This window comes from Hyla sarda, chromosome 1, assembly GCF_029499605.1.
Source record: "Hyla sarda isolate aHylSar1 chromosome 1, aHylSar1.hap1, whole genome shotgun sequence".
Taxonomy (NCBI): domain Eukaryota; kingdom Metazoa; phylum Chordata; class Amphibia; order Anura; family Hylidae; genus Hyla; species Hyla sarda.
In genome coordinates, this window is record NC_079189.1 from 272855534 (window position 1) to 272879445 (window position 23912).

At 43.2% G+C, this 23912-nt stretch overlaps 1 protein-coding gene across 1 annotated transcript in view; it reads left to right on the plus strand.

Moving 5' to 3' along the window:
• Positions 1 to 23912, plus strand: part of ATP8B3 (ATPase phospholipid transporting 8B3) — a 1029241-nt gene that overhangs the window by 541910 nt on the left and 463419 nt on the right. Inside the window, exons 15-17 of the mRNA XM_056572418.1 lie at positions 14700 to 14908; positions 15032 to 15060; positions 18482 to 18638. Of these exons, the coding sequence (XP_056428393.1) occupies positions 14700 to 14908; positions 15032 to 15060; positions 18482 to 18638 (395 nt within the window). The remainder of the gene's footprint in view (positions 1 to 14699; positions 14909 to 15031; positions 15061 to 18481; positions 18639 to 23912) is intronic.

The following is a 23912-nucleotide window of genomic DNA, read 5'->3' on the forward strand; positions in this document are numbered from 1 at the left end:
ACGTACATTGGCACATATGTAAAGCAGAGAAGTAAAACAAAAACAGGCCTGCATAAGAATGCTCAATACAAGAGCGGCCATTGGCCACAAAGTACAATATAATACGATATAGACAAAAGGAAGCTGGTAGTGGGCAACACCTGCAGATTAATCATACAGAGGAGTTTTAATAAAGCGACAAACAATAAATTACATCAGGGCAATGATGGGATGACAGTTAGGGGTCCCATAGGGCATGAAAACTATCTACCGTTTCCTCTCTGACAGCGGACAGCTTTTCATATAATAAAATTAGGGTAATCCTAGAAATTACCTCACCCAACCTAAGAATCGTTTGCTTCCATTGAGAGGCAATAAGTATCCTAGCTGCCGGTAGGACATATTGTGCTAGTCGAAATATCTTGTATCACATCCTGTTGGGTCTACAGCCTAGCAGGCAGGTGTCCTAGGAACACGTATAGATAAAATGGAATCAAGAAGATCTAACACTTGTGTCCAATATGCAGAGGCTATTGGACAGGACCACCATGTATGGTAGATCGTACCCCTCATACCACAGGCACAGATGGTGGTGACACTAAAGGGTAAATAATATGTAATCTCACCGGCACCAAATAGGTCTGGTGGAGGACTTTGAGGGCCGTCTCCATTAAGGACACCTGCCAGCTACCCCTGCCCAGAACCGTACACCCATCACACCACTGCGTAATAGTCATGGGAGTGTGTAAATCGTTTTCCCATGCTAACATAAATTTCAGCTTGGTATCAGCAGGCGAGGCATTTAAATGAGAGTAGAGCAAAGATAGCAAGCCTGGTAGATCAGGAGTATAGAGACAACGAGCTTCAAAGAAGGTGGGGTGAGAAGTTTGGGAACAAAGAGTCTGGGATCGGAGAAAGGAAAAAATCTGACGTGCTCTAAATACTTCGCTATCAGGAACAGCATGAGTCAATTGAAAGGCTTCAAACGTAGGGAGAAAAATCATACAACTTTGTGAGTTTGGCTGAGATCCACCAGGAGAAGCCTGTGAGAGACAGACCAGGAGGGAAAAGAGGATTAGAAAAGAGAGGGAGGAGAGGGGAGACGGGATTGTAGAGAAAATTTGAAGCGGACCTGACGCCAGAGAGGTAAAGAACCACAAGAGCCGAGGAGGGCAAGAGTGTAGAGACCGGACAAGTGGACCATATGAAGGCAGCCTAAGAATACGGTGCCATCACAGAGTTCTCCAGGGTCACCCACTTAGGGGCACCCGTGGAAATTGGGGACCGACAAACCACCCAGCTTTCTACTGAAGTGCATCATGCTCTTAGTTATTCTGGGTCTTTTAGAATCCCAAATATATTTCAGTGCATCGTTTTGTAAGGAGAGGAGGTCCGATTTAATAATAGGGTTAGGAAGAGTACGCAAAAGATACAAAAGCCTCGGCAATAATCTCGAAATCCAAAATTGAGGGAAATAAGCCGCTGCATAGAGAGCGGGACATTACAGTAAAGGATCTCCTATTTACTAACATTAACAGTCAATCCCGAGTGGGTTGAAGAGTCAGAAAGAATAGTAAAAAGATTTGGCAGGGACACTAGGGGCTCAGTCAGTGTCAGGAGGAGGTCATCCACAAACAAGTTTACTTTATACTCAGTATTTGCAAGCATTACCCCTCTAACACCTGGTTGGTCCCTCATGAGGGCCGCTAAGGGCTCCATAACGAGGGTGAAGAATGCCGAGGACAGAGGGCATCCCTGGCGAGTGCGAGTGTCAGGGTGGGACGAGCAGACACCAGGTCGCAGCTGGAGACTATGGACCCTGTTAGTCGAAGTAGTTTTTTTCAACATAGCAGCCAACAAACGGTCAGGCTTATTGGCGAATTTGTAATAAGTAGCTTTAGTCCACCTCAGTGCTTTTTCAACCACTGTCAATTGGAGAGCATCCAGCTGGATCCTGCTGTCCTGAAGCTGCCTAAAAAGGTAAGGGGTCGGATCCTGTTGATGTGCAAAAAGTAAGCTATGTAACCTAGCCTCCAATGCCCGTTGAGTCTCAGTCTGATCACGCTTGATGCCTGTGGCTAGAGAAATAATGCGACCTCTAACAAATTACTTATGGGAGAGCCACACCCATTTAGGATTAGAGTCAGGGGTTACATTCGTCGATAAGAACGAGCCATGGTCCTCCTCAAGCTGTTTCTTCACTCTAGGCATTGTCAAAAGTGATTCATTGAGTTGCTACCTGAAAGGGTAGGTAAGAGGGCACATAAAATTAAGGGCCACCAGGACCATGTCATGTTCGGACCAGGCTGAAGGAACATGTCGGGCATAAAGCAGCTGCGGTGTAATGCGAGAATTCAACAATATCCAATCTATTCTAGTATAATGAAGTTGAGCTGGGCAGTAATATGAGTAGCCACGAGCACTACCATTGAACTCTCTCCACGCATCCACTAGTGAACCCTCCTTGAAAAGAGAAGACAGTAGTTTCTGTTGAGTCCCGGACCTGCAAAACGGGGCAGTATTGGAGTGATCCAATTTACCATTATAGATCATATTAAAGTCCCCAGCCCAAATCAAATTGTCGTAGGTCAGGGACGCAGCAACCCCACAAAGTACCTGGAAAAACTGTAGTGGAGAGTCGGTGGGGCATAAGAATTAACCATACACAGCGTCTTATCATAAAGAGAGCCCAACAGGATAAGATATCTGCCCTTCGGGTCAGTCTTGACCTGCTGCACCTGAAAGAGAAAAGAGTTATGCAAAAGAATCGCAACACCCCTACATTTAGGCTCGTAATTGGACATGTAATAACCTGTAAACATTTTGTGAAAAAACTGAGGTTTAGACACATCTATAAAATGCGTCTCTTGTAAGCATATAGCGTCCAGTTGCAAGCAGTTATAATCCCTAATCGCCTTTCCCCTCTTATGAGGGGAGTTAAAACCCCGCACATTATGAGACAATATCTTACTCATCACAAGAAAATAAAGTTATGTTGTAAAACTCACAAAAATTAGCCCAGAAAAAGAATCTGCAGGTGTCGGCCAGTGCATTCAAACCTGTACACCAGGAGCAGGAATAGGTGCATGTGTACCTGTACAAACAAACTAACAAAACCAGCACAAAACATAGCAAAACCAGCCACAAACAAGGAAAGAAAGACCACATAATAAAGTTGACCATCCTACTTCCAATTACCCACTAAAGGGTGGTGAGGCACAGTAATCTGAACCGGGAACAGCCCAGCAAAAGGAAAAAGAGATGAAAAGAGAAAAGTAAAAATTTAAAAGTCGAAATGAACAGAACCAGAAAATAGCCAAGGTGGGGAGGGCCAAGGCGAAAAGGAGAAGGAAAAAAGATGAAAAGAAAGGTGGAGAAGCACAGGAGAGGAACAAGAAAAGGAATAAGCGGGAAGAGAGGGGGAAAGATAAGAAGAGGGAAGGAGGGAGGAAGGGCGATAGGGTAAAGGAAGGGGGGAGGATAAGGGAGAAGAAAGAAAAAGAGAGAATAAGAAAAGAAAGATGGAAGAGGGATTAGTAAACGAGATTTAGAGAAGGGAAAGATCAAGAAAAGGAGAAGAAAACGATAGGGGAAAAAAGGAGTAGCATCCTCCATCTAAAGAAAAAAAAATTGGTCCTAGGAGGTGAGAACCGCATCCCAAAAAGAAAAATCCCAATACAGTCAGGGCATCAGCAGCGCTAAAAGAGTCAAGCCCCGGTGCTAATGGGACAGAAAGTTCCTGCCAAGCATCTGCAGCGAAGCCAGGTCAGCGTGGGTGAGCCGTCCTCAGGAAAATGAAGAGCAACTGAATAGCGTCTCTCAGAGGGATCAGCTTTCCCAGGGGACCCCATCAACTTGTCCAGTAGTAGAACATAACGAAGATAAGAAACAGTCTTCCAGATAGCGCAGTCCGCCTGGATGACAACACTCAAGGGGGATTTGCATCCATCCTGGAAGGCTGTGGGCCATGACGATTCCTGGCCACAGGGGTCCAAGATCTGATTGGACGGCCTGCACGCTGCAGTAAAGGTGGCGGGTCCACAAGAGCGATCTGGTCCTTTCTAAGAATGTCCCTAGCCTCAGGGTACGTTTTCACCGTATGCAGCTTGCTATGCAATTGATAAGACAACCCTCCCTCTGTAGCACCAGGGTAATCGGCCTAAATTCTCTGCGCCGTGCCAGGGTTGTAGGGGCTAAATTAGAATATAAACGTACAGAGGGTGCCATGCCCGGGAGCACCGGTGTATTCCTGGCAGCTTGGAGCAGAACATCTCGCACTTTTGGGTAATGCAGCTTTAAAATTATGTCACTTGGGGTCTCTGGGTTTTTGGGCTTGGCTAAGGCCCGGTGGATTCTGTCAAACCTGAGCATCTCAGGTTCTAGCTGCGGGGTTTATATCGTAAAATAAAGCAGAAATAGTCTTACTCAGATCCATGATCTCCTCCGGGAGTCCTCGGATACGAAGATTCGCCCGCCGGGACCTATTCTCGAGGTCCTCTAGCTTTAATTCCAGATCCCGGAGCTGCGCTGCGTGGTCATCAAGATCATGGTGGTCCGCCTCCACTGCATCGGTAAGTTAATCCAGCTTGGCCTCAGAGTCTGCCACCCTCTGCCCCAAATCTTGGAGTTGGGAGGAGATATCGGACACTGCTTTAGCTAGGGATTTCTGAAACAAGTTCTTTATATTGGAGTACATAGCCGTGGGAGTCAGGTCCGCAGATGCAGGGGCTTCCTCCTCATCAGAGCGGTGCGGTGGTGATTCAGCGCGGGAATCCGCCATCTTAGAGCTAAGCCCCGCTCTCAAGATATCTGGAATGGACAGGGATAGATGCTGAGACAGCTTCTGGTTTCTCTTCATAGAGGAGCGGGACATGTTCCCCTCCATGTAGTTATACGTTTCTGCCAGGTAGGAAGGCTGAAGATCTCCGGTCAGCGCGGAGCTCACATCAGGTGCTGCCTAGCTGCGAGCCGCGCATGTTCCTCCTTATGTGCTGTTTTATTCTGATCATTGTGTTTTTGGTCCCTATTGGCCTCCCCTGGCCGCTGGACCCTTGCTAACTTGTTCATTTTGTTGCATACCCAGTATGTATATTGTATTTCTGTTCAATAAACCTTCTTTTGAATTCGGAAAAAAAAATTTGATTAAACATTATGTTTTAGTAGAACACATACCTATATAGAGGTTTTTGTTACCCCTCCGTCTGGGTTAAATTGTTGTTTGTATTACAACTTGGCTCCATTCACTTCAATCGAACTGAGCTGCAGAACCACACCCAAACTGGAGACAAACAGCAAGAGGTCTTTGAAAGAAAAAAGACCTGTTTTTTGATTCCTGAAATACCCCATTAAAGGGGTTGTGCGCTGCCCTGCAGTTCGGAGCTCCGCTCACAGCGTCCGGAAGTTCATTACTCCGAACGCTGTCTGCGGGCTTCCGTGTTCGCGGCCGCCGGGTGTGAAATCACGCCCGGCCCCTTCGTGACGTCTCGCCCGCCCCCTCGTGACGTCTCGTCCGCCCCCTCAACGAAAGTTTATGGGAAGGGGGCGCGACCGTCACGAGGGGGCGGGCGAGACGTCACGAAGGGGCCGGGCGTGACGTCACGCCCGGCAGCCGCGAACACGGAAGCCCGCACACAGCGTTCGGAGTAATGAACTTCCGAACGCTGTGAGTAGTGTTGAGCGGCATAGGCCATATTCGAATTCGCGAATATTCGCGAATATATGGACGAATATTCGTCATATATTCGCGAATATTCGCATATTCGTTATATCCCCGTTTTATTTTCGCATATGTGAAAATACGCGCATGCGGAAATTAGCATAAGTGGAAATTCGCATATGCGAACATTAGCATATGCTAATTTTCGCATATGCGAATTTTCGCACGTCAGTCTCACACAGTAGTATTACAGCCTTCTTTACACCACACAAGCTGGAAGCAGAGAGGGATGATCACTGTGATGTGTACTGTGAAGAAAAAAAAAAAAAAAAAAAAAAAAAAAACGAATATTCGTAATTACGAATATATAGCGCTATATTCGCGAAATTCGCGAATTCGCGAATATGCGATATTCGCGAATAATATTCGAATTGCGAATATTCGCGAGCAACACTAGCTGTGAGCGGAGCTCCGAACTGCATGGCAGCGCACAACCCCTTTAAGGACAAGAGCATTTTTTGCAACTCTGACCACTGTCACTTTAAGCATTAATAACTTCTTTGTGACATATACTACTTTATGTTAGTGGTAAATTTTTTGTTAATAGTTGCATCATTTCTTGTTGAAAAATTCCAAAATGTCATGAAAAAATTTAAAATGTTGCTTTCTAACTTTGACAGTCTCTGCTTATAAGGAAAATGGATATGCCAAATAACTTATAAGTTGATTTGCATATACAATATGTCTACTTTATATTCGCATCATAAGGTTGACATGTTTTTACTTTTTGAAAACAGAGGGCTTCAAAGTTTAGCAGCAATTTTCCAACTTTTCACGAAAATTTCAAAATCCAAATTTTTCAGGGACCAGTTAAGGATTGAAATTAATTTTAGGGTCTGTATGTTAGAAATACCCCATAATGTAATTATGAAAACTGCACCCCTAAGAAAGTTTGTTAACCCTTTAGGTGTTTCACAGGAATAGCAGCAACGTGGAGGAGAAAATTCTAAATCTTCATTTTTTACACTAACATGTTCTTGTAGACCCATTTTTTTCATTTTTACAAGGGGTAAAATGAGAAAAACCCCACAAAAATGTGTAACCTAATTTCTCTCGAGTAAGGAAATACCTCATATGTGGCTGTAAAGTGCTCTGCGGGCGCACTACAGCGCTTAGAAGACAAGGAGCGCCATTGGGCATTTGGAGAGAGAATTTGGTTAGAATGAGAGTCGGGGGCCATGTGCGTTTACAAAGCCCCCTTGCTGCCAGAACAGTGGACCCCCCCCACATGTGACCCCATTTTGGAAACTACACCCTTCACGTAATGTAAAGGGGTACAGTGAGCATTTACACCTCACTGGCATTTGACAGATCTTTGAAACAATGGGGCTGTGCAAATGAAAAATCTAATTTTTCATTTTAACAGACCACTGTTCAAAAAATCTGTCAGACACCTGTGGGGTGTAAATGCTCGCTGCACGCCTGAAATGGTTTTTGGGTAGCATGTCATATTTAGGAAGCCCACATGGTGCCAGAACAGCAAAAAAAAAAAAAAAGAAACACATGGCACACTATTTGGGAAACTACACCCCTCAAGGAACGTAACAAGGGGTATAGTGAGCCTTAACACCCTACAGGTGATTGATGAACTTTCGTTAAAGTGGGACATGGAAATGAAAACTTATTTTTTTCAATAAAATGCTGGTGTTACCCCAATTTTTTTATTTTCACAAGGGGTAATAGGAGAAAATTTCCCCCACAATTTGTAACCCCATTCCTTTCAAATAAGGAAATACCTCATATGTGGATGTAAATAGTTTTGCGCGCGCCTTACATGGCTCATAAGGGAAGGAGCGACTAGGGCTTTTGGAGAGAAAATTTTGCTGAAATGGTTTTTGGGGGGCATGTCTAATTTAGGAAGCCCCATGGTGCCAGTACAGAAAAAAAAAACACATGGCACACTATTTGGGAAACTACACCCCTCAAGGTATGTAACAAGGGGTACAGTGAGCTTTAACACTACACAGGTGTTTGAGGAATTTTCGCTAAATTTGGATGTAAAAATGTAAAATTAGATTTTTTTTCACTAAAATGCTGTTACCCCAAATTTTCATTTTCACAACGGGTAATAGGATAAAAAGCCCCACAAAAGTTTGAAACACCATTTCTTCTGAGTAAGGAAATACCCCATAGGTTAATGTAAAGTGCTCTGCGGGCGCACTACAGAAGAGGAGAGCCATTGGGCTTTTGGAGAGAGAATTTGGTTGGAATGAAAGTCGGGGCCATGTGCGTTTACAAAGCCCCCATGCTGCCAGAACAGTGGACCCCCAACATGTGACCCCATTTTGGACACTACACCCCTCACTGAATGTAATAAGGGGTACAGTGAGCATTTACACCCCACTGGCATTTGACAGATATTTGGAACAGTGGGCTGTGCAAATGAAAAATCATATTTTTCATTTTCCCAGACCACTGTTCAAAAAATCTGTCAGACACCTGTGGGGTGTAAATGCTCACTATACCCCTTGCTACATTCCATGAGGGGTGTAGTTTACAAAATGGGGTCACATTTTGGGTGTTTTTTTTTTTTGCGTATATGTCAGAAGCGCTGTAGCTATCAGCCACCCCTGTGCAAATCACCAATTTAGGCCTCAAATGTACATGGTGCGCTCTCACTCCTGAGCCCTTTTGTGCGCCCACAGAGCACTTTACATCCACATATGGGGTATTTCCGTACTTAGGAGATACTGTGTTACAAATGTTGGGTGTCTTTTACCTCTTGTGAAAATGAAAAGTATGGGGCAACACCAACATGTCAGTGTAAAAAAAAATATCTTTTTTTTTTACACTAACATGCTGATGTAGCCCTCAACTTTACCTTTTCATAAGGGGTAAAAAGAGAAAAAGCCCCCCCAAATTTGTAATGCAATTTATCCTGAGTACGGAAATACCCCATATGTGTCCCTAAACTGTTAGCTTGAAATACAACAGGGCTTTAACCCCTTAATGACCAAGCCATTTTCACCTTAAGGACCAGGCCAATTTTATTTTTGCCTTTTCGTTTTTTCCTCCTCGCTTTCTAAAATCCATAACTCCTTTATATTTCCATCTACAGACCCATATAAGGGCTTGTTTTTCGCGTGACTAATTGTACTTTGTAATGAAACCTCTCATTTTACCATAAATGAACGGCGAACCCCCCCAAAAAATTTTAAGGGAGGAAATTTAAATGAAAACCAAAATTTTGCACATTTTGGAGGCTTTTGTTTTCACACTGTACACTTTACGGTAAAAATGACATGTGTTCTTTATTCTGTGGATCAATACGATTAAAATAATACCCATGGCTAGATACTTTTAGATTTTTTTAACCCCTTAACGACGCAGGACGTATATTTACGTCCTGCGCCGGCTCCCGCGATATGAAGCGGGATCGCGCCGCGATCCCGCATCATATCGCGTGGGTCCCGGCGCTAATCAACGGCCGGGACCCGCGACTAATACCACACATCGCCGATCGCGGCGATGTGCGGTATTAACCCTTTAGAAGCGGCGGTCAAAGCTGACCGCCGCTTCTAAAGTGAAACTGAAAGTATCCCGGCTGCTCAGTCGGGCTGTTCGGGACCGCCGCGGTGAAATCGCGGCGTCCCGAACAGCTGATCGGACACCGGGAGGGCTCTTACCTGCCTCCTCGGTGTCCGATCGACGAATGACTGCTCCGTGCCTGAGATCCAGGCAGGAGCAGTCAAGCGCCGATAATGCTGATCACAGGCGTGTTAATGCACGCCAGTGATCAGCATAGGAGATCAGTGTGTGCAGTGTTATAGGTCCCTATGGGACCTATAACACTGCAAAAAAAAAGTAAAAAAAAAGTGTTAATAAAGGTCATTTAACCCCTTCCCTAATAAAAGTTTGAATCACCCCCCTTTTCCCATAAATAAAATAAAACAGTGTAAAAAAAAAAATAAATAAACATATGTGGTATCGCCGCGTGCGTAAATGTCCGAACTATAAAAATATATCATTAATTAAGCCGTACGGTTAATGGCGTACGCGCAAAAAAATTCCAAAGTCCAAAAAAGCGTATTTTGGTAACTTTTTATAACATTAAAAAATGAATAAAAAGTGATCAAAAAGTCATATCAAAACAAAAATCATACCGTTAAAAGCTTCAGATCACGGCGCAAAAAATGAGTCCTCATACCACCCCATACGTGGAAAAATAAAAAAGTTATAGGGGTCAGAAGATGACATTTTTAAACGTAAAAATTTTCCTGCATGTAGTTATGATTTTTTCCAGAAGTGCGACAAAATCAAACCTATATAAGTAGGGTATCATTTTAACCGTATGGACCTACAGAATAATGATAAGGTGTAATTTTTACCGAAATATGCACTGCGTAGAAACGGAAGCCCCCAAAAGTTACAAAATGGCATTTTTTTTTCGATTTTGTCGCACAATGATTTTTTTTTCCGTTTCACCGTGCATTTTTGGGTAAAATGACTAATGTCACTGCAAAGTAGAATTGGCGACGCAAAAAATAAGCCATAATATGGATTTTTAGGTGGAAAATTGAAAGGGTTATGATTTTTAAAAGGTAAGGAGGAAAAAACGAAAGTGCAAAAACGGAAAAACCCTGAGTCCTTAAGGGGTTAAGCGGTACAAAAATATAAAACTTTTTGTACAAAATCAGTAATCTAAAATCGCCCTATTTTGACCACCTATAACTTTTTTATTTTTCCGTATATAGGGCGGTATGAGGGCTCATTTTTTGCGCCGTCATCTGTAATTTTTTTAGATATCACATTTGCATATATTTCACTTTTAGATAATTTTTTATACATTTTTTTTTTATAAAATGTGACAAAAATGCAGCATTTTTGGAATTTTAAAATTTTTTACGTTTACGCCATTCACCGTACGGGATCATTAACATTAGATTTTGATAGTTCGGACATTTACGCATGCGGCGATACTAAATATGTTTATTTTTAAAAAATTACGTTTTTTGGGGGTAAAATGGGAAAAACTGACAATTTTTATTGGGGGAGGGGATTTTTAACTTTTTATTTTTACATTTTTAAACTTTTTTTTTTTACACTTTTTATGTCCCCATAGGGGACTATCTATAGCAATCCTTTGATTGCTAATACTCGATCGCAGACCAGAGCAGAAGACCCCGGGAGACGGCCTGAGCTAGGTAAGGGGACCTCCGGCTGTCATGCTGGATGATCGGATCGCCGCGGCGGCGGCGCTGCGGGCAATCCGATCATCCAATCAAAGTTCCGCAATGCTGTGATCTGTATTGATCACGGCATCTGAGGGATTAATGGCAGACATCCGCGCGATGCTCGCGGTCATACACAGGACGTAAATGTACGTCCTGGTGCAGGAAGTCCCGTTAAGGGGTTAAAATGAGAGAGCGCCATGCGCATTTGAGGCCTGAATTAGGAATTTGCATAGGGAAGGACCCGGATGCAAGCATGGGATTTGCCTCCTCCACAAAAAATACTCTACGGCAGTGTTTCTCAAACAGGGTGCTTGTTGCAAAACTCCCAACATGCCTGGACAGTCAATGGCTGTCCAGCGATACCGGGAGTTGTTATTTTGCAACAGCCAGAGGCTCCGTTTAGGAAACAGTGCCATACGAGACATTTTTTTATTTTTATGGGGGTGGGTAACTGTGTAAGGGTGTGTTTATGTAGTGTTTTACTTTTTATTTTGTGTAGTGTATTGTTTTTAGGGTACATTCACACGGGCGAGGGTTCACAGCGAGTTTCCAGCTGGGAGTTTGAGCTGCAGCGGAAAAATTGCAGCAGCTCAAACTTGAAGCGGGAAACTCGCTGTAAACCCCTGCCCATGCAAATGTACCCTGTACAGACCATGCATCCTGTACAGACCATGCATGAGTTGTAGTTATGCAACAGCAGGAGGCACACTGATTGGGAAACACTGAGTTTAGTAACAAACCCTAACCCAGTGTTTTGCAAACAATGTGCCTTCAGTTGTTGCAAAACTGAAACTCTCAGCATGCACTGACAGCCAAGTTAGGTAACATTTAGGTAAAAGTGTTAACTGACTAACACAGTGTTTTCGCACCAATGTACCTCCAGCTGTTCCAACTACAACTCCCAGCATGCACTGACAGCCAAAGGACATGCTGGAATTGTAGTTATGCAACAGCTGGAGGCACAACTACAACTCCCAGAATGACCTTTGTCTGTCTGTGCATGCTAAGAGTTGTAGTTATGCAGCAGCTGGAGGCACACTTTTTCATAGAAGTTGTGCATGCTGGGAGTGCCCTTCACTGCTGATCACCTGCTGATGCCGCCCAGGAGGACACGCTATTGGTCGGCCGACTAATCATGATGATTGTGAGGTGATACCAGTGCCACATCATACCATTCATCCTTTTTTTCCAGGTCACCGGTGACTCTATCGACCTGGAATCACCTGTCTTAATTAACCAGCGATCGCCGACATGGGGTTGGGGGGGGGGGGGGGGGATTACTCGGGACCGCCCCAGGAGTTGGCACGGGATGCCTGCTGAATGATTTCAGCAGGCATCCTGTTCCGTTCACCGCCCTGTTACCGGTGGTGAATGGAAATGCTGAGAGCGTACAGGTACGCCCCTTGGTCCTTAAGTCCCAGGACGCAAGGGCTTACTTGTACCCCCTTGGCCTTGGACAGGTTAACCCTTACAGCCACAGTCAGAAGCGACTGCGAGCTGTAAGTGGTTTGGCAGAGGGAGTGGGCTCCCTCTTTCTCTCTCCAGCAACAACTCGCAACAATTGTGGGGTGCTGTTTGTTACCTTAGCAGTCTGGTTCTGCCTCGGTAGCTGCCAGTTCAGGACGTGCCAATACTAACTATTCCAAAACAATTTTTTTAAAAAAGTGTCAAAAAATAAATAAATTAAAAAATAATAATACATTTACTAAAAAAATCAGCTAATATCCAGCTTATGTAAAATCTTACGGTCCACATGGGGTCACTTGTGGAGGTACGTTGTCATTCTGCCAGCTCTGATTCTTTGCAGGCATAGAGTGGGGTCTATGATTCATATAATGATGTCCTGAATGCCAAAGGGGGCTTCTTTCCTACTGGGTCCCACCAGGCGGTCAGGCAATCAAATATGGCCTAAGTTGGGGTACTGCCCAGCCCTGGACGAAGAGCGTAATAAAATATGGGGATCATTTCCTCCATTTCGGAAGCATTAAGGCATTTGTAAAAAAAAAAAAGCTAATTTCTCATTTTTCCACTGACTTTGAAATAATCCCAGCCACTAAGGGCTCAATATGCTCACTACTGCCCTAGGTGAATACTTTTGGGTGTGTAGTTTTGAAAATGGGGTAAATTTTAGGGTGCAGTGTTGTTCTGGCAGCTAGAATTCTTTGCAAGATGAAGTGTCGCTCCTCTTCTTTTCTGTCCCACCATGTGGCCATGCAACCAAATATGGCCTAAGCAGGGGTACTGACTAACATAGTACAAGCAGCGTAATAAAATTTAGGTTGCATTTCATTCATTTCGGAAGCTATTTTAAAAAAAAAATTATCCCACAAATTATGCCTATGTGAAAAAAAAGCGGATTTAAATATTTTACACTGACCTATGCTAATACCATCAACATAAAAAAGGTCTCAAAGAACGCACTACTAACCCAAGTGAATACTTTAGGGGTGTAGTTTTTAGGGGATCACTTGTGGGGGTATAGTGTGGTTCTGCCAGCTTCAATCCTTTGCAGGCATGGAGTGGGACTTTAAATCCAAATGGGGTTATTTTCATTTTTGGTTTCACCATGTAGCAAAGCAACCAAATATTAGGGATCGACCGATATCAATTTTTTAGGACCGATACCGATAATCTGTGGCCTTTCAGGGCGAGAGCCGATAACTTATACCGATATTTTGGTATAAGTTATCAGCTATTTCTCCACCCCCCCCCCCCCCCGGTCTCTAAGAAGCCACTGCAGATCATTGATTTAAAGCGGGCGCTTTAAATCAATGAACTGCAGCGGCTTTTGCTGGGCCAGAGACCGCCCCCGCCACCCGCTTCTCTCCCTCTGCCTATCCGGGGGTCCTACCAACCACCGTCGCTGACCCCCACCCCGCACGCCGCCTCCACCCCATTGCCTCCCCCATCACCGCTGCCCCATTGCCTCCCCCATCCCCGGTTTAATAATAACCTGTTCCCGGGGCCCGCGCTACTTCTGGCTCCCGTCCTGCGCTGTCACTGTGCGCACTGACGGTGATGTCGCGTGAGGACGTCACTCGTCATTGCGCTGCGCAGCGCACAGCTTAACGCAGGACGCAGCAGGAGCCAGAAGTAGCGTGGGCCCCAGACCCCTGGAACAGGTAATTATAAAACCAGGGATGGGGGAGGATATGGGGCAGCGGCGGTTGGTGCGGTGGTGGGGCATTATAGGATTATCGGCAAGGTAATTGCCGATAACGTCCAAAATTGTGAATATCGGCTGATAATATCGGCCAAACCGATAATCGGTCGATCCCTACCAAATATGGTCTAAGCGGTGGTATTGCCCAACAAGGGACGAACAGCGCAATAAAATATGGAGCACATTTCCTCCTTTTCAGAAAAAATATACAAAAAATATGTCCCACAAATGATGCATTTGTGAAGAAAATTTCTTTTTTTTTTCATTGACTTTGTAACCATTCCTGCCATACAAAAAGTACTTATTTTTGGTCTACGTGAATACTTTAGGAGTTGTAGTTTCCAAAATGGGGTCATTTGTTGGGGTTCTGTATGGCAGCTAAAACCCAATGCAGGCATGGAGTACGGCCTATTATCCTTTAGGCCTAAAATGATGCCCTGAATGCCAAATTGTGCTCCTCTCTCTGAGGGTCCTGTCACGTGGAAGACCCATTCACACCAATACTGAGCAGAATTCTGCACTGAGATTTCATAGTGTGAACATACTCTTAGAGCTAAAGCTGAAAACTACATTGCAATAACAATAAAATTACTCATAATATACAATGTCTTTTATAGTCAATGTTTAGCTGATTGTTTAAGCATTTTTTTCACATTTAATTTTTTAGATTAGAACTCATCCATTTGGTCCACAGCATGTATATTGACTGGGATATTGATATGTATTTTGCGGAGAAAGACATACCTGCCAAAGCCAGGACAACTAGCCTTAATGACTTACTTGGTCAGATTGAGTATGTTTTCTCTGATAAGACTGGAACCCTGACACAAAACATTATGACTTTCAAGAAGTGCTGCATTTCTGGAAACATCTATGGTAATCTATCATAAATTAGTTTTACTAATTAGCCAGACATTAAAGATGTCAATTAATGTTTCTATTATATACAGTATTTTTGTATTGAAGTGTGAGCTTTAGTGTGTTTTTTTTTCATTGCAGGAACAAACTCCTCTCAGAACGATCTGAAGGTACAGGATTATGTTCCATGTTACTGTATTCTACACATTAATGTTTATCAAATCAATTCTGCTATTGTGTCAGTGGTGCTACTGTGAGGTGTAATACTTGTGCGGCCACACAGAGGGACATCGCCAGGTACAGAGCTTGTGAAATGGCCTGGTGCAGTCCATGTATGCAGTCAGGTTGTCATGAGAACTTCTAATGGCTTATCTCATGTTCCATAGCTTACACAGTGAAGGCAAGGCTACACAGTTAATGTAGATACACAGTAAGTAAGTGGTCATTGATAAATGTGTAGCTTGGCAGTCATGAAAGGTCTTAGGTATGCTATCTAGTTCCTGTACAACCTTTCAGACTCTTGTCTTTGTTACTGTATTTTCTCTCTTAATCTCTCCAAATGAACAGGGAAGATGATTGTGGACATGAAGGCTAGCATGTTCCCAATGTAGTGCTGTGTGTTAAGTAAATGGGCTTCTTCACAGCCAGTACAAAATGCATAACAGTGCAAAACAGCCTAATCACAAATAAACAGAACAAATAATGAAAAATCTTAAGCACAATTCAGCAATAAATATAACTGTCCATCAGCCAATTAACATATTTTACAGGGACACGCAGTGGAACACTTCATTTTTAATTTTATTCCACTTTATTGAGTTTTTATTTTATCTATAAATATGGACATCTGACTGTACCTCATGCCTCTTTATGCCTTCTCACTAGTATGTTATTGTCAGCCTGAGTACTATATACTTTATACAAAAAATAGTTTAGAAACCTATCGGAGGTAAGAGGTCAACCTTTCCCAAAGCTTTTATGGGGATGGTTTTTCTGGTTTCTTATTCTGGGATCTGTTTTTTCTCATACAGAATATCCAGCACTCTGTTACTAATCCACTTTTCACTTCTGCAGCCATTCCCACCTACAATAGCAACACAAGCCCTATCCAAATAAAAATGTAAACAAAAAAATAAACATATTTGGTATCACTGTGTGCTGAATCAATCCCTCACAGTTAACGTTGTAAATACAAAAAAAAAAAGAATCAAAATGCCAAAATTGATGATTTTTGGTTGCATAACATAACAGAAAAAAATGTAGTTAAAATTGATCACAAAGTTAAAAAAAAAAAACACTATAGAAGTCAGAACATGGCAATGTACAGATAAAATTTTTTTTTAACTTATTTTATAGTAAAACAAAACAAATTATGCAAATTTGGTATAGTGTGAAATGCCCTGAACAGTAGAATACATTTAGCATGTCTTTACTTGGTGCATATTATGGCAAAATAAAGGGTAATAAGTACAACTTGTCCTGCAAAACGACTAAGCCCTAATACGACTCTGTCGGTGGAAATATGATGGGTCGAAGAGGATGAGGAAAAATTCAAAATGTGGGGGAATGATTACATTTTGCCATCTAGCTGCTACTGCCAATACCATGCTTTATGCTGCCCTGTGTGCCCTATGCTGCTCAGTACTCCCTTGCTGCTAAGGGCTCCCTTTTGCAGTCTGGTTTCTCACACACCCCACATGGCTTCCGATTTTACCTCCTCTCCCTCAGTGATACAGTACTCATAGCTGCCTGCAGGAATTTTGATGATATCACAAGGAAGGTCATGTATGCAGCTCTAGTAGTGTTGTGTGCAGCTCCAACAGCTAGGGAGCTGTATGCAATTTGTGAAAATTTTGGCAAAATGTTAAAACTTGCATGTGGCCTCCTGCCTTGGGTCCACAATAAAATCCACAGGCTTCCCATCACATAAAACTTTTTCTCACCCTCGCAATGCTCAATGTTATTTGTTATGCTATGTGAGCTTTTACATGTTAGCACTGTGCTTATAATGTTGAGCAATCTTTTTGATGTGAAAAAGACCGCACATGGAGTATTGTGATCAGTTTTGGGCACCTACAGTATATATAAAAAGAACATGGCTTAACTGAAGAGGGTGCAGAGGAGGGTGACAAAGATAATAAATGGAATGGAAGGATTACAGTACCAAGATAGGTTATCAAGCTTGGGGTTATTGAGTTTATCAAATGGCCCCTAAGATGTCCTTTCTCCAATGTACAAATATATGAATGGACAGTGCAGAGATGTTTTTAGTGTTTGTTTTTTTTATACCTAGGCCAGTAACCATGACAAGGGGGTATTCACTACATCTAGAGGAGAAAAGGGTTTACCATCATGTATTCAGATATTCTTGACTGTAAGGCCCATTTCACAATATAAAGTTGCTCCGTTAAAGGACCCATTATAAACTTCCGTTAGAAAAGCCTTAAAAACTGATGTTAAACGGCCGTTACAAAATCCCTGTCCCTGTCCCCAGGAAGTTGAATGAGGTTTGCACCGCTGGTATATAAATGAATGAGGTTTGCACAGGGGTATATAAAAGTCTAGCACTACAGTTGTCCTTTAAGCATCAAAAGCAGGATATACAGGTAAAACCTAAAAAATTAGAATATCAAACAAAGTTCATTTATTTCAGTAATGCAACTTAAAAGGTGAAAATAATATATGAGAGAGACTCATTACATGCAAAGCAACATAGTTCAAGCCGTGAAATGTCATAATTGTGATGATTATGGCTTATAGCTCATGAAAACCCCAAATCTTACTCCCAATTACTATAATTTGAGGAGCCATGTCATCTGCTGGTGTTGGTCCACTGTGCTTCATTAAGTCCCATCTACCACAAGATTTTGGAGCACTTCATGCTTCCCTTCCTTTTAAGTTGCAATAATGAAATACAATGAACTTTTGCAGGATATTCACATTTTTCGAGTTTCACCTGTATAAACTTGCTTATACTAAAACACGCCAGACAACATCCAAGCTGCTGAGTGTAAGCTGTGTGATCATACCTTTAGCCAGAACATCAGGATTTAGGGATACTGATTATGACAGCTTTAAAATGAGTAAACAGTGTGGTTAGGCAGGAGGGAAAGCATGTAGAAAGCATAGCTGCATACCTAAAGATATAACAATTGATCTCAGAATCCCACCAATTAGCTGTCTGAATGGGCTTCCCGCAGTTACTTCATTCTTTACATGGACCTTTAATGCTGGGTTCATATATGTCCGGTATAGGTGAACTCAGCCTAAATCTCGACGCAACTGATGCCACAACTGATGACAACTTGTCATCAGTTGTATGGAATCTGGTGTCCATTGTTTCTGGGCAACGGGCAGGGGAACGCAGCAAGCTGGTGCTCTCCGGCGTGTCCAACCATCCGGCTTCAAAATTGAGATGCCCGATGATTGTGAAATGTCCCATTCAAATGAATGGTATCAGTTCTAGCATCAGTTTCCCTCCCATGTTGCCTCCAGCAGTGGTGGTGGTGGTGGTGGGGGAGTTACATTTTACTACTATGAATTCTTTCTGTTTCCACACAAAGAGATATTTTCTTTCTCTCTCTCTTTCAGGCGGTCAGCTTCACATGGAATAAATATGCTGAGAAAGAGTTTTCCTTTTATGATCAATCCTTAATTGATATAGTTCACCAAAATGAAGACAATCTCTCCAAAGAATTCTTTCGACTGCTTGCAATTTGTCACACAGTGATGGTGGATAAAAACAGAGGTAAGGTGTATTTTTTTTTTTTAACAGACAGTATTCATCTAATGAACAGTTTCTGGAGTGCCTTTTTTGCTTGCATAGATATAGATACATAACATAATAAAAAATTGGTAATGTTATTCCTGATCAGTGTGATGTACAGTAGAGCCCTGCACGGTAGGACTCCCGCCCATAACCGCAACATGTGTGTACAATGCCGCCCGCTCCCGCAAACATTTTGTCACAGCTTTTAGAAATAGTACCCCCTTGTACTATTTCTAAAAGCTGTGACAAGATGTATGCGGAAGCGGGTGGCATTTGAAACAAATGTTGCCGGAATAGGCCATTTCATCACCCCCTTGTGACATTTCATCATCCCATTGTGTAATTTTATCAGCCCCCTGTGGCATTTTGGAGGTTTGAGGGACTGTGTGGGAATTTGTGTGACTCACTGTATGTTCAGATTTATCACCATGAGAGAGCATTCATGGCGAGCCAACTTCCGCAACCAATGAGTGTGAACTTGAAGGACATGTCTTGAAGGTAAGTATGCAGGATCTACAGGTCAGGCTGCAACATCTGTGGCAATGTAACATAGAGGCATAGTTCATAAGGTTAAAAAGGTAAAATGTCCATCAAGTTCCACCTATATCTGTACTGTGCCCCTACTGTGTTGAAGGCAAAAAACTCTTATGAGGCTAATGCCAGGGTGAGCATTCTTTTCCGACTCCAGTATGGCATACATTGGCATATAAATATCAGAATAAATCCCTTGATCAACTGTGTCCCTGTAAATTTCATACCCACAGTCTGTAGCATTATAACTGTCTAAAAATGCATCCAGGCCCTTTTTGAATTATTTTCTTGAGTTCACCATGACCACTTCCTCTGCCATAGAATTCCATATCCTCACTCCTCTTTTATAGTAAACAACTCCTTTCTGTGCTGTTATAGAAACCTTCTTTTCCCTATGTGTGAAGGATGTTCCCTTGTTATAGTCCTGGATATAATTATATATAATTGTGCAAGAGATCTTTGTACTGCCCCCTAATATATTTATATATAGTTATTAGCAGGGCTGTGGAGTCGGTAGATAAATGTTCCGACTCCGACTCCAGTTTTTTGTACTTCCGACTCCCCGACTCCTCTGTATTAATATGCGAATGTATTTATAAACACTAAGGGGGAGATTTATCAAAACCTGTCCAGAGGAAAAGTTGCTGAGTTGCCCATAGCAACCAATCAGATTGCTTCTTTCATTTTTCAAAGGCCTTTTCAAAAATGAAAGAAGGGATCTGATTGGTTGCTATGGGCAACAGGGCAAGTTTTCCTCTGCACAGGTTTTGATAAATCTCCATCTTAGAGTTGAATCCAAGAAGCTGTTCCACCAAGTACTTCTAAGCTCTTCTAGCAGAGAAGAGGTAGTTGGGCTGCTGCCTTCTTTTTGTGTGCTGATCTGCTGCTGAAGATAGGGCAGTGGGAAGATCCAGGAAGGGGCATTTATTATAAAACATGATTTCCCTAGTAGAATCCCATAGTCATGTTTAACCCCTTAAGGACCAGGCCATTTTACACCTAACTATGCATACGCTCTTGCGTCCTGGTACTTAAGGACGAAGGGCGTATCCATACGCCTGTGGGAATTTCGGTCCCCGCCGTGCAAATGCCCAGGGGGGTCATTAGACCCCCCCCCCCATGTCGGCGATCGGCGCAAATCGCAAGTGAATTCACACTTGCGATTTGAGCTGATTACGGGTCTATGGTGACCCGGAATAGAAGGGGGATCGCGGTTGTCTAAGACAACTACGATCCCCCTACAGCGATAGGAGTGAGGTGGCAGGCGTACCACCCCTCCTATCTCTGCTATTGGTGGTCTAGACGCGACCACCAATAGCAGATCAGGGGCGGAGGGGTTTACTTTCGTTTTCCCCGTCCTGCCCACCCACAATAGGCGGGGCAGGACGGGGAAAACGACGGGGACCGAACGCCGAAGGTCCACTTATCCCTCCGGAGGCTGCGGCGACGGAGATCGGCGCGGGCGGCGTGCGGCAGAAGAGGACGGCTCCCTGGATCCTACGGAAGCCGGTAAGTTGTCTAGCAACATCTGGAGGGCTACAGTCTGAGACTGTTTGCTGTTTGGGCATGCTGGAATATGTAGTTTTGCAACAGCTGGAGGGCTGCAGTTTGAGACCACTATATAGTGGTCTCTAAACTGTATCCCTCCAGATCTTGCAAAACTAAAACTCCTAGCATGCTCAAACAGCTCTTTGCTGTCTGGACATGCTGGGATTTGTAGTTTTGCAACATATGAAGGGTCACAGTTTGGAAATCACTGCTCAGTGGTCTATAAACTGTAGCCCTCCAGATGTTGCAAAACTGCAAATCTCAGCATGCTGAAACAGCAAACAGCTGTCTCACCATGCTGGGAGTTGTAGTTGCGTAACCTCCAGCTGTTGCATAACTACATCTCAAAGCATGCCCTTCGGCGATCAGTACATGCTGGGAGTTGTAGTTTTGTAACAGCTGGAGGCACACTGGTTGGAAAATACTGTTAGGTAACAAAACCTAACTGAAGGTTTTCCAACCAGTGTGCCTCCAGCTGTTGCAAAAGTACAACTCCCAGCATGCACTGTCAGTGCATGCTGGGAGTTGTGGTTTTGAAACAGCTGGAGGTTTGTCCCCCCATGTGAACGTTCAGGGTACATTCACACGGGCAGGTTTACAGTAAGTTTCCTGCTTCAAGTTTGGTCTGCGGCAAATTTTTCGCCGCAGCGCAAACTCCTAGCGGGAAACTCACCGTAACACACCAGTGCGAATGTACCCTAAAAACACTACACTAACACATAATAAAGAGTAAAACACTACGTATACACCCTTATACTGTCCCCCCCAATATAAATGAAAAACTTATTGTACGGCAGGGTTTCCAAAACGGAGCCTCCAGCTGTTGCAAAACAACAACTCCCAGAATTTCTGGACAGCCACTGACTGTCCAGGCATTCTAGGAGTTAAGCAACAGCTGGAGGCACCCTGTTTGGGAATCACTGGCGTAGAATACCCCTATGTCCACCCCTATGCAATTCCTAATTTAGTCCTCAAATGCGCATGGCGCTCTCTCACTTCAGAGCTCTGTCGTATTTCAAGGAAACAGTTTAGGGCCACATATGGGGTATTTCCTTAATCAGGAGAAATTGCAGTACAAATTTTGGGGGGCTTTTTCTCCTTTTACCCCTTATGAAAAGGAAAAGTTGGGGGTTACACCAGCCTGTTAGTGTAAAAAAAAAAAAAAAAAATGTTTACACTAACATGCTGGTGTTGCCCCATACTTTTTATTTTCTCAAGCATTAAAAGGAAAAAAAGGCCCCCAAAATTAGTAACGCAATTTCTCCTGAGTACGGAATTACCCCATATGTGGTCGTAAAATGCTCTGCGGGCGCACAACAAGGCTCAGGAGTGAGAGCGCACCATGAACATTTGAGGCCTAAATTCGTGATTTGCACAGGGGTGACTGATTTTACAGTGGTTCTGACATAAACGCAAAAACATAAATATCCACATGTGACCCCATTGTGGAAACTACACTCCCCACGGAACGTAACAAGGGGTATAGTGAGCATTTACACCCCACAGGTGTTTGACGAATTTTCATTAAAGTCGGATGGGAAAATGAAAAAAAAAAATGTTTTCACTAAAATGCTGGTGTTACCCTAAATTTTTCATTTTCACAAGGGAAAATAGGAAAAAAGCCCCCCAAAATTTGTAACCCCATTTCCTCTGAGTAAGAACATACCCCATATGTGGATGTAAAGTGCTCGGCGGGCGCACTATAATGCTCAGAAGAGAAGGAGCGCCATTGGGATTTTGAAGAGAAAATGTGTCCGGAATTGAAGGCCACATGAGTTTACAAAGCCCCCATAGTGCCAGAACAATGGACCCCCCCCCACATGTGACCCCATCTTGGAAACTACACCCCTCGTGTAATGTAATAAGGGGTACAGTGAGCATTTACGCCTCACATGTGTCTGACAGATTTTTGGAACAGTGATCCGTGAAAATGAAAAATTTTATTTTTCAATTGCACAGTCCACTGTTCCAAAGATCTGTTAAACGCCAGTGGGGTGTAAATACTCACTGCAACCCTTATTAAATTCTGTGAGGGGTGTAGTTTCCAAAATGGGGTCACATGTGGGGGGGTCCACTGTTCTGGCACCACAGGGGGCTTTGTAAACACACATGGCCCCTGACTACCATTCCAAACGAATTCTCTTTCCAAAAGCTCAATGGCGCTCCTCCTCTTCTGAGCATTGTATTTCGCCCGCAGAGCATTTTACGCCCTAACATGGGGTATTTCCATACTCAGAAGAGATGAGGTTAGAAATTTTGGGGGGCATTCTCTCCAATAACCCTTTGTAAAAAATTGTAAATTTGGGGAAGAAACTGCACTTTAGTGAAAAATTTTTTTTTTCATTTACACATCCGATTTTAACGAAAAGTCCTCAAACACCTGCGTTGTGTTAAGGCTCACTGGACCCCTTGTTACGTGCCTTAAGGGGTGTAGTTTCCAAAATGGTATGCCATGTGGGGTTTTCTGCTGTTCTGGCACCATAGGGGCTTCCTAAATGTGACATGCCCCCCAAAAACCATTTCAGCAAAATTCACTCTCCAAAATCCCATTGTTGCTCCTTCCCTTCTGAGCCCTCTACTGCGCCCGCCGAACACTTGACATACACATTTGAGGTATTTTCTTACTCGAGAGAAATTGGGTTACAAATTTTTGGAGGCTTTTTCTCCTATTACCACTTGTAAAAATTCAAAAACTGGGTCTACAAGAACATGCGAGTGTAAAAAATGAAGATTTTGAATTTTCTCCTTCATTTTGCTGCTATTCCTGGGAAACACCTAAAGGGTAAACAAACTTACTGAATGTAATTTTGGATACTTTGAGGGGTGCAGTTTTTATAATTGGGTCATTTGTGGGGTATTTCTAATAGGAAGGCCCTTCAAATCCACTTCAAACCTGAACTGGTCCCTGAAAAATTTCGATTTTGAAAATTTTGTGAAAAATTGGAAAATTGCTGCTGAACTTTGAAGCCCTCTGATGTCTTCCAAAAGTAAAAACATGTCAACTTTATGATGCCCCATATGTGACCCTAAACTGTTGCCTTGAAATACGACAGGGCTCCAAAGTGATAGCGCCATGCGCATTTGAGGCCTAAATTAGGGACTTGCATAGGGGTGGACATAGGGGTATTCTACGCCAGTGATTCCCAAACAGGGTGCCTACAGCTCTTTTAAAAC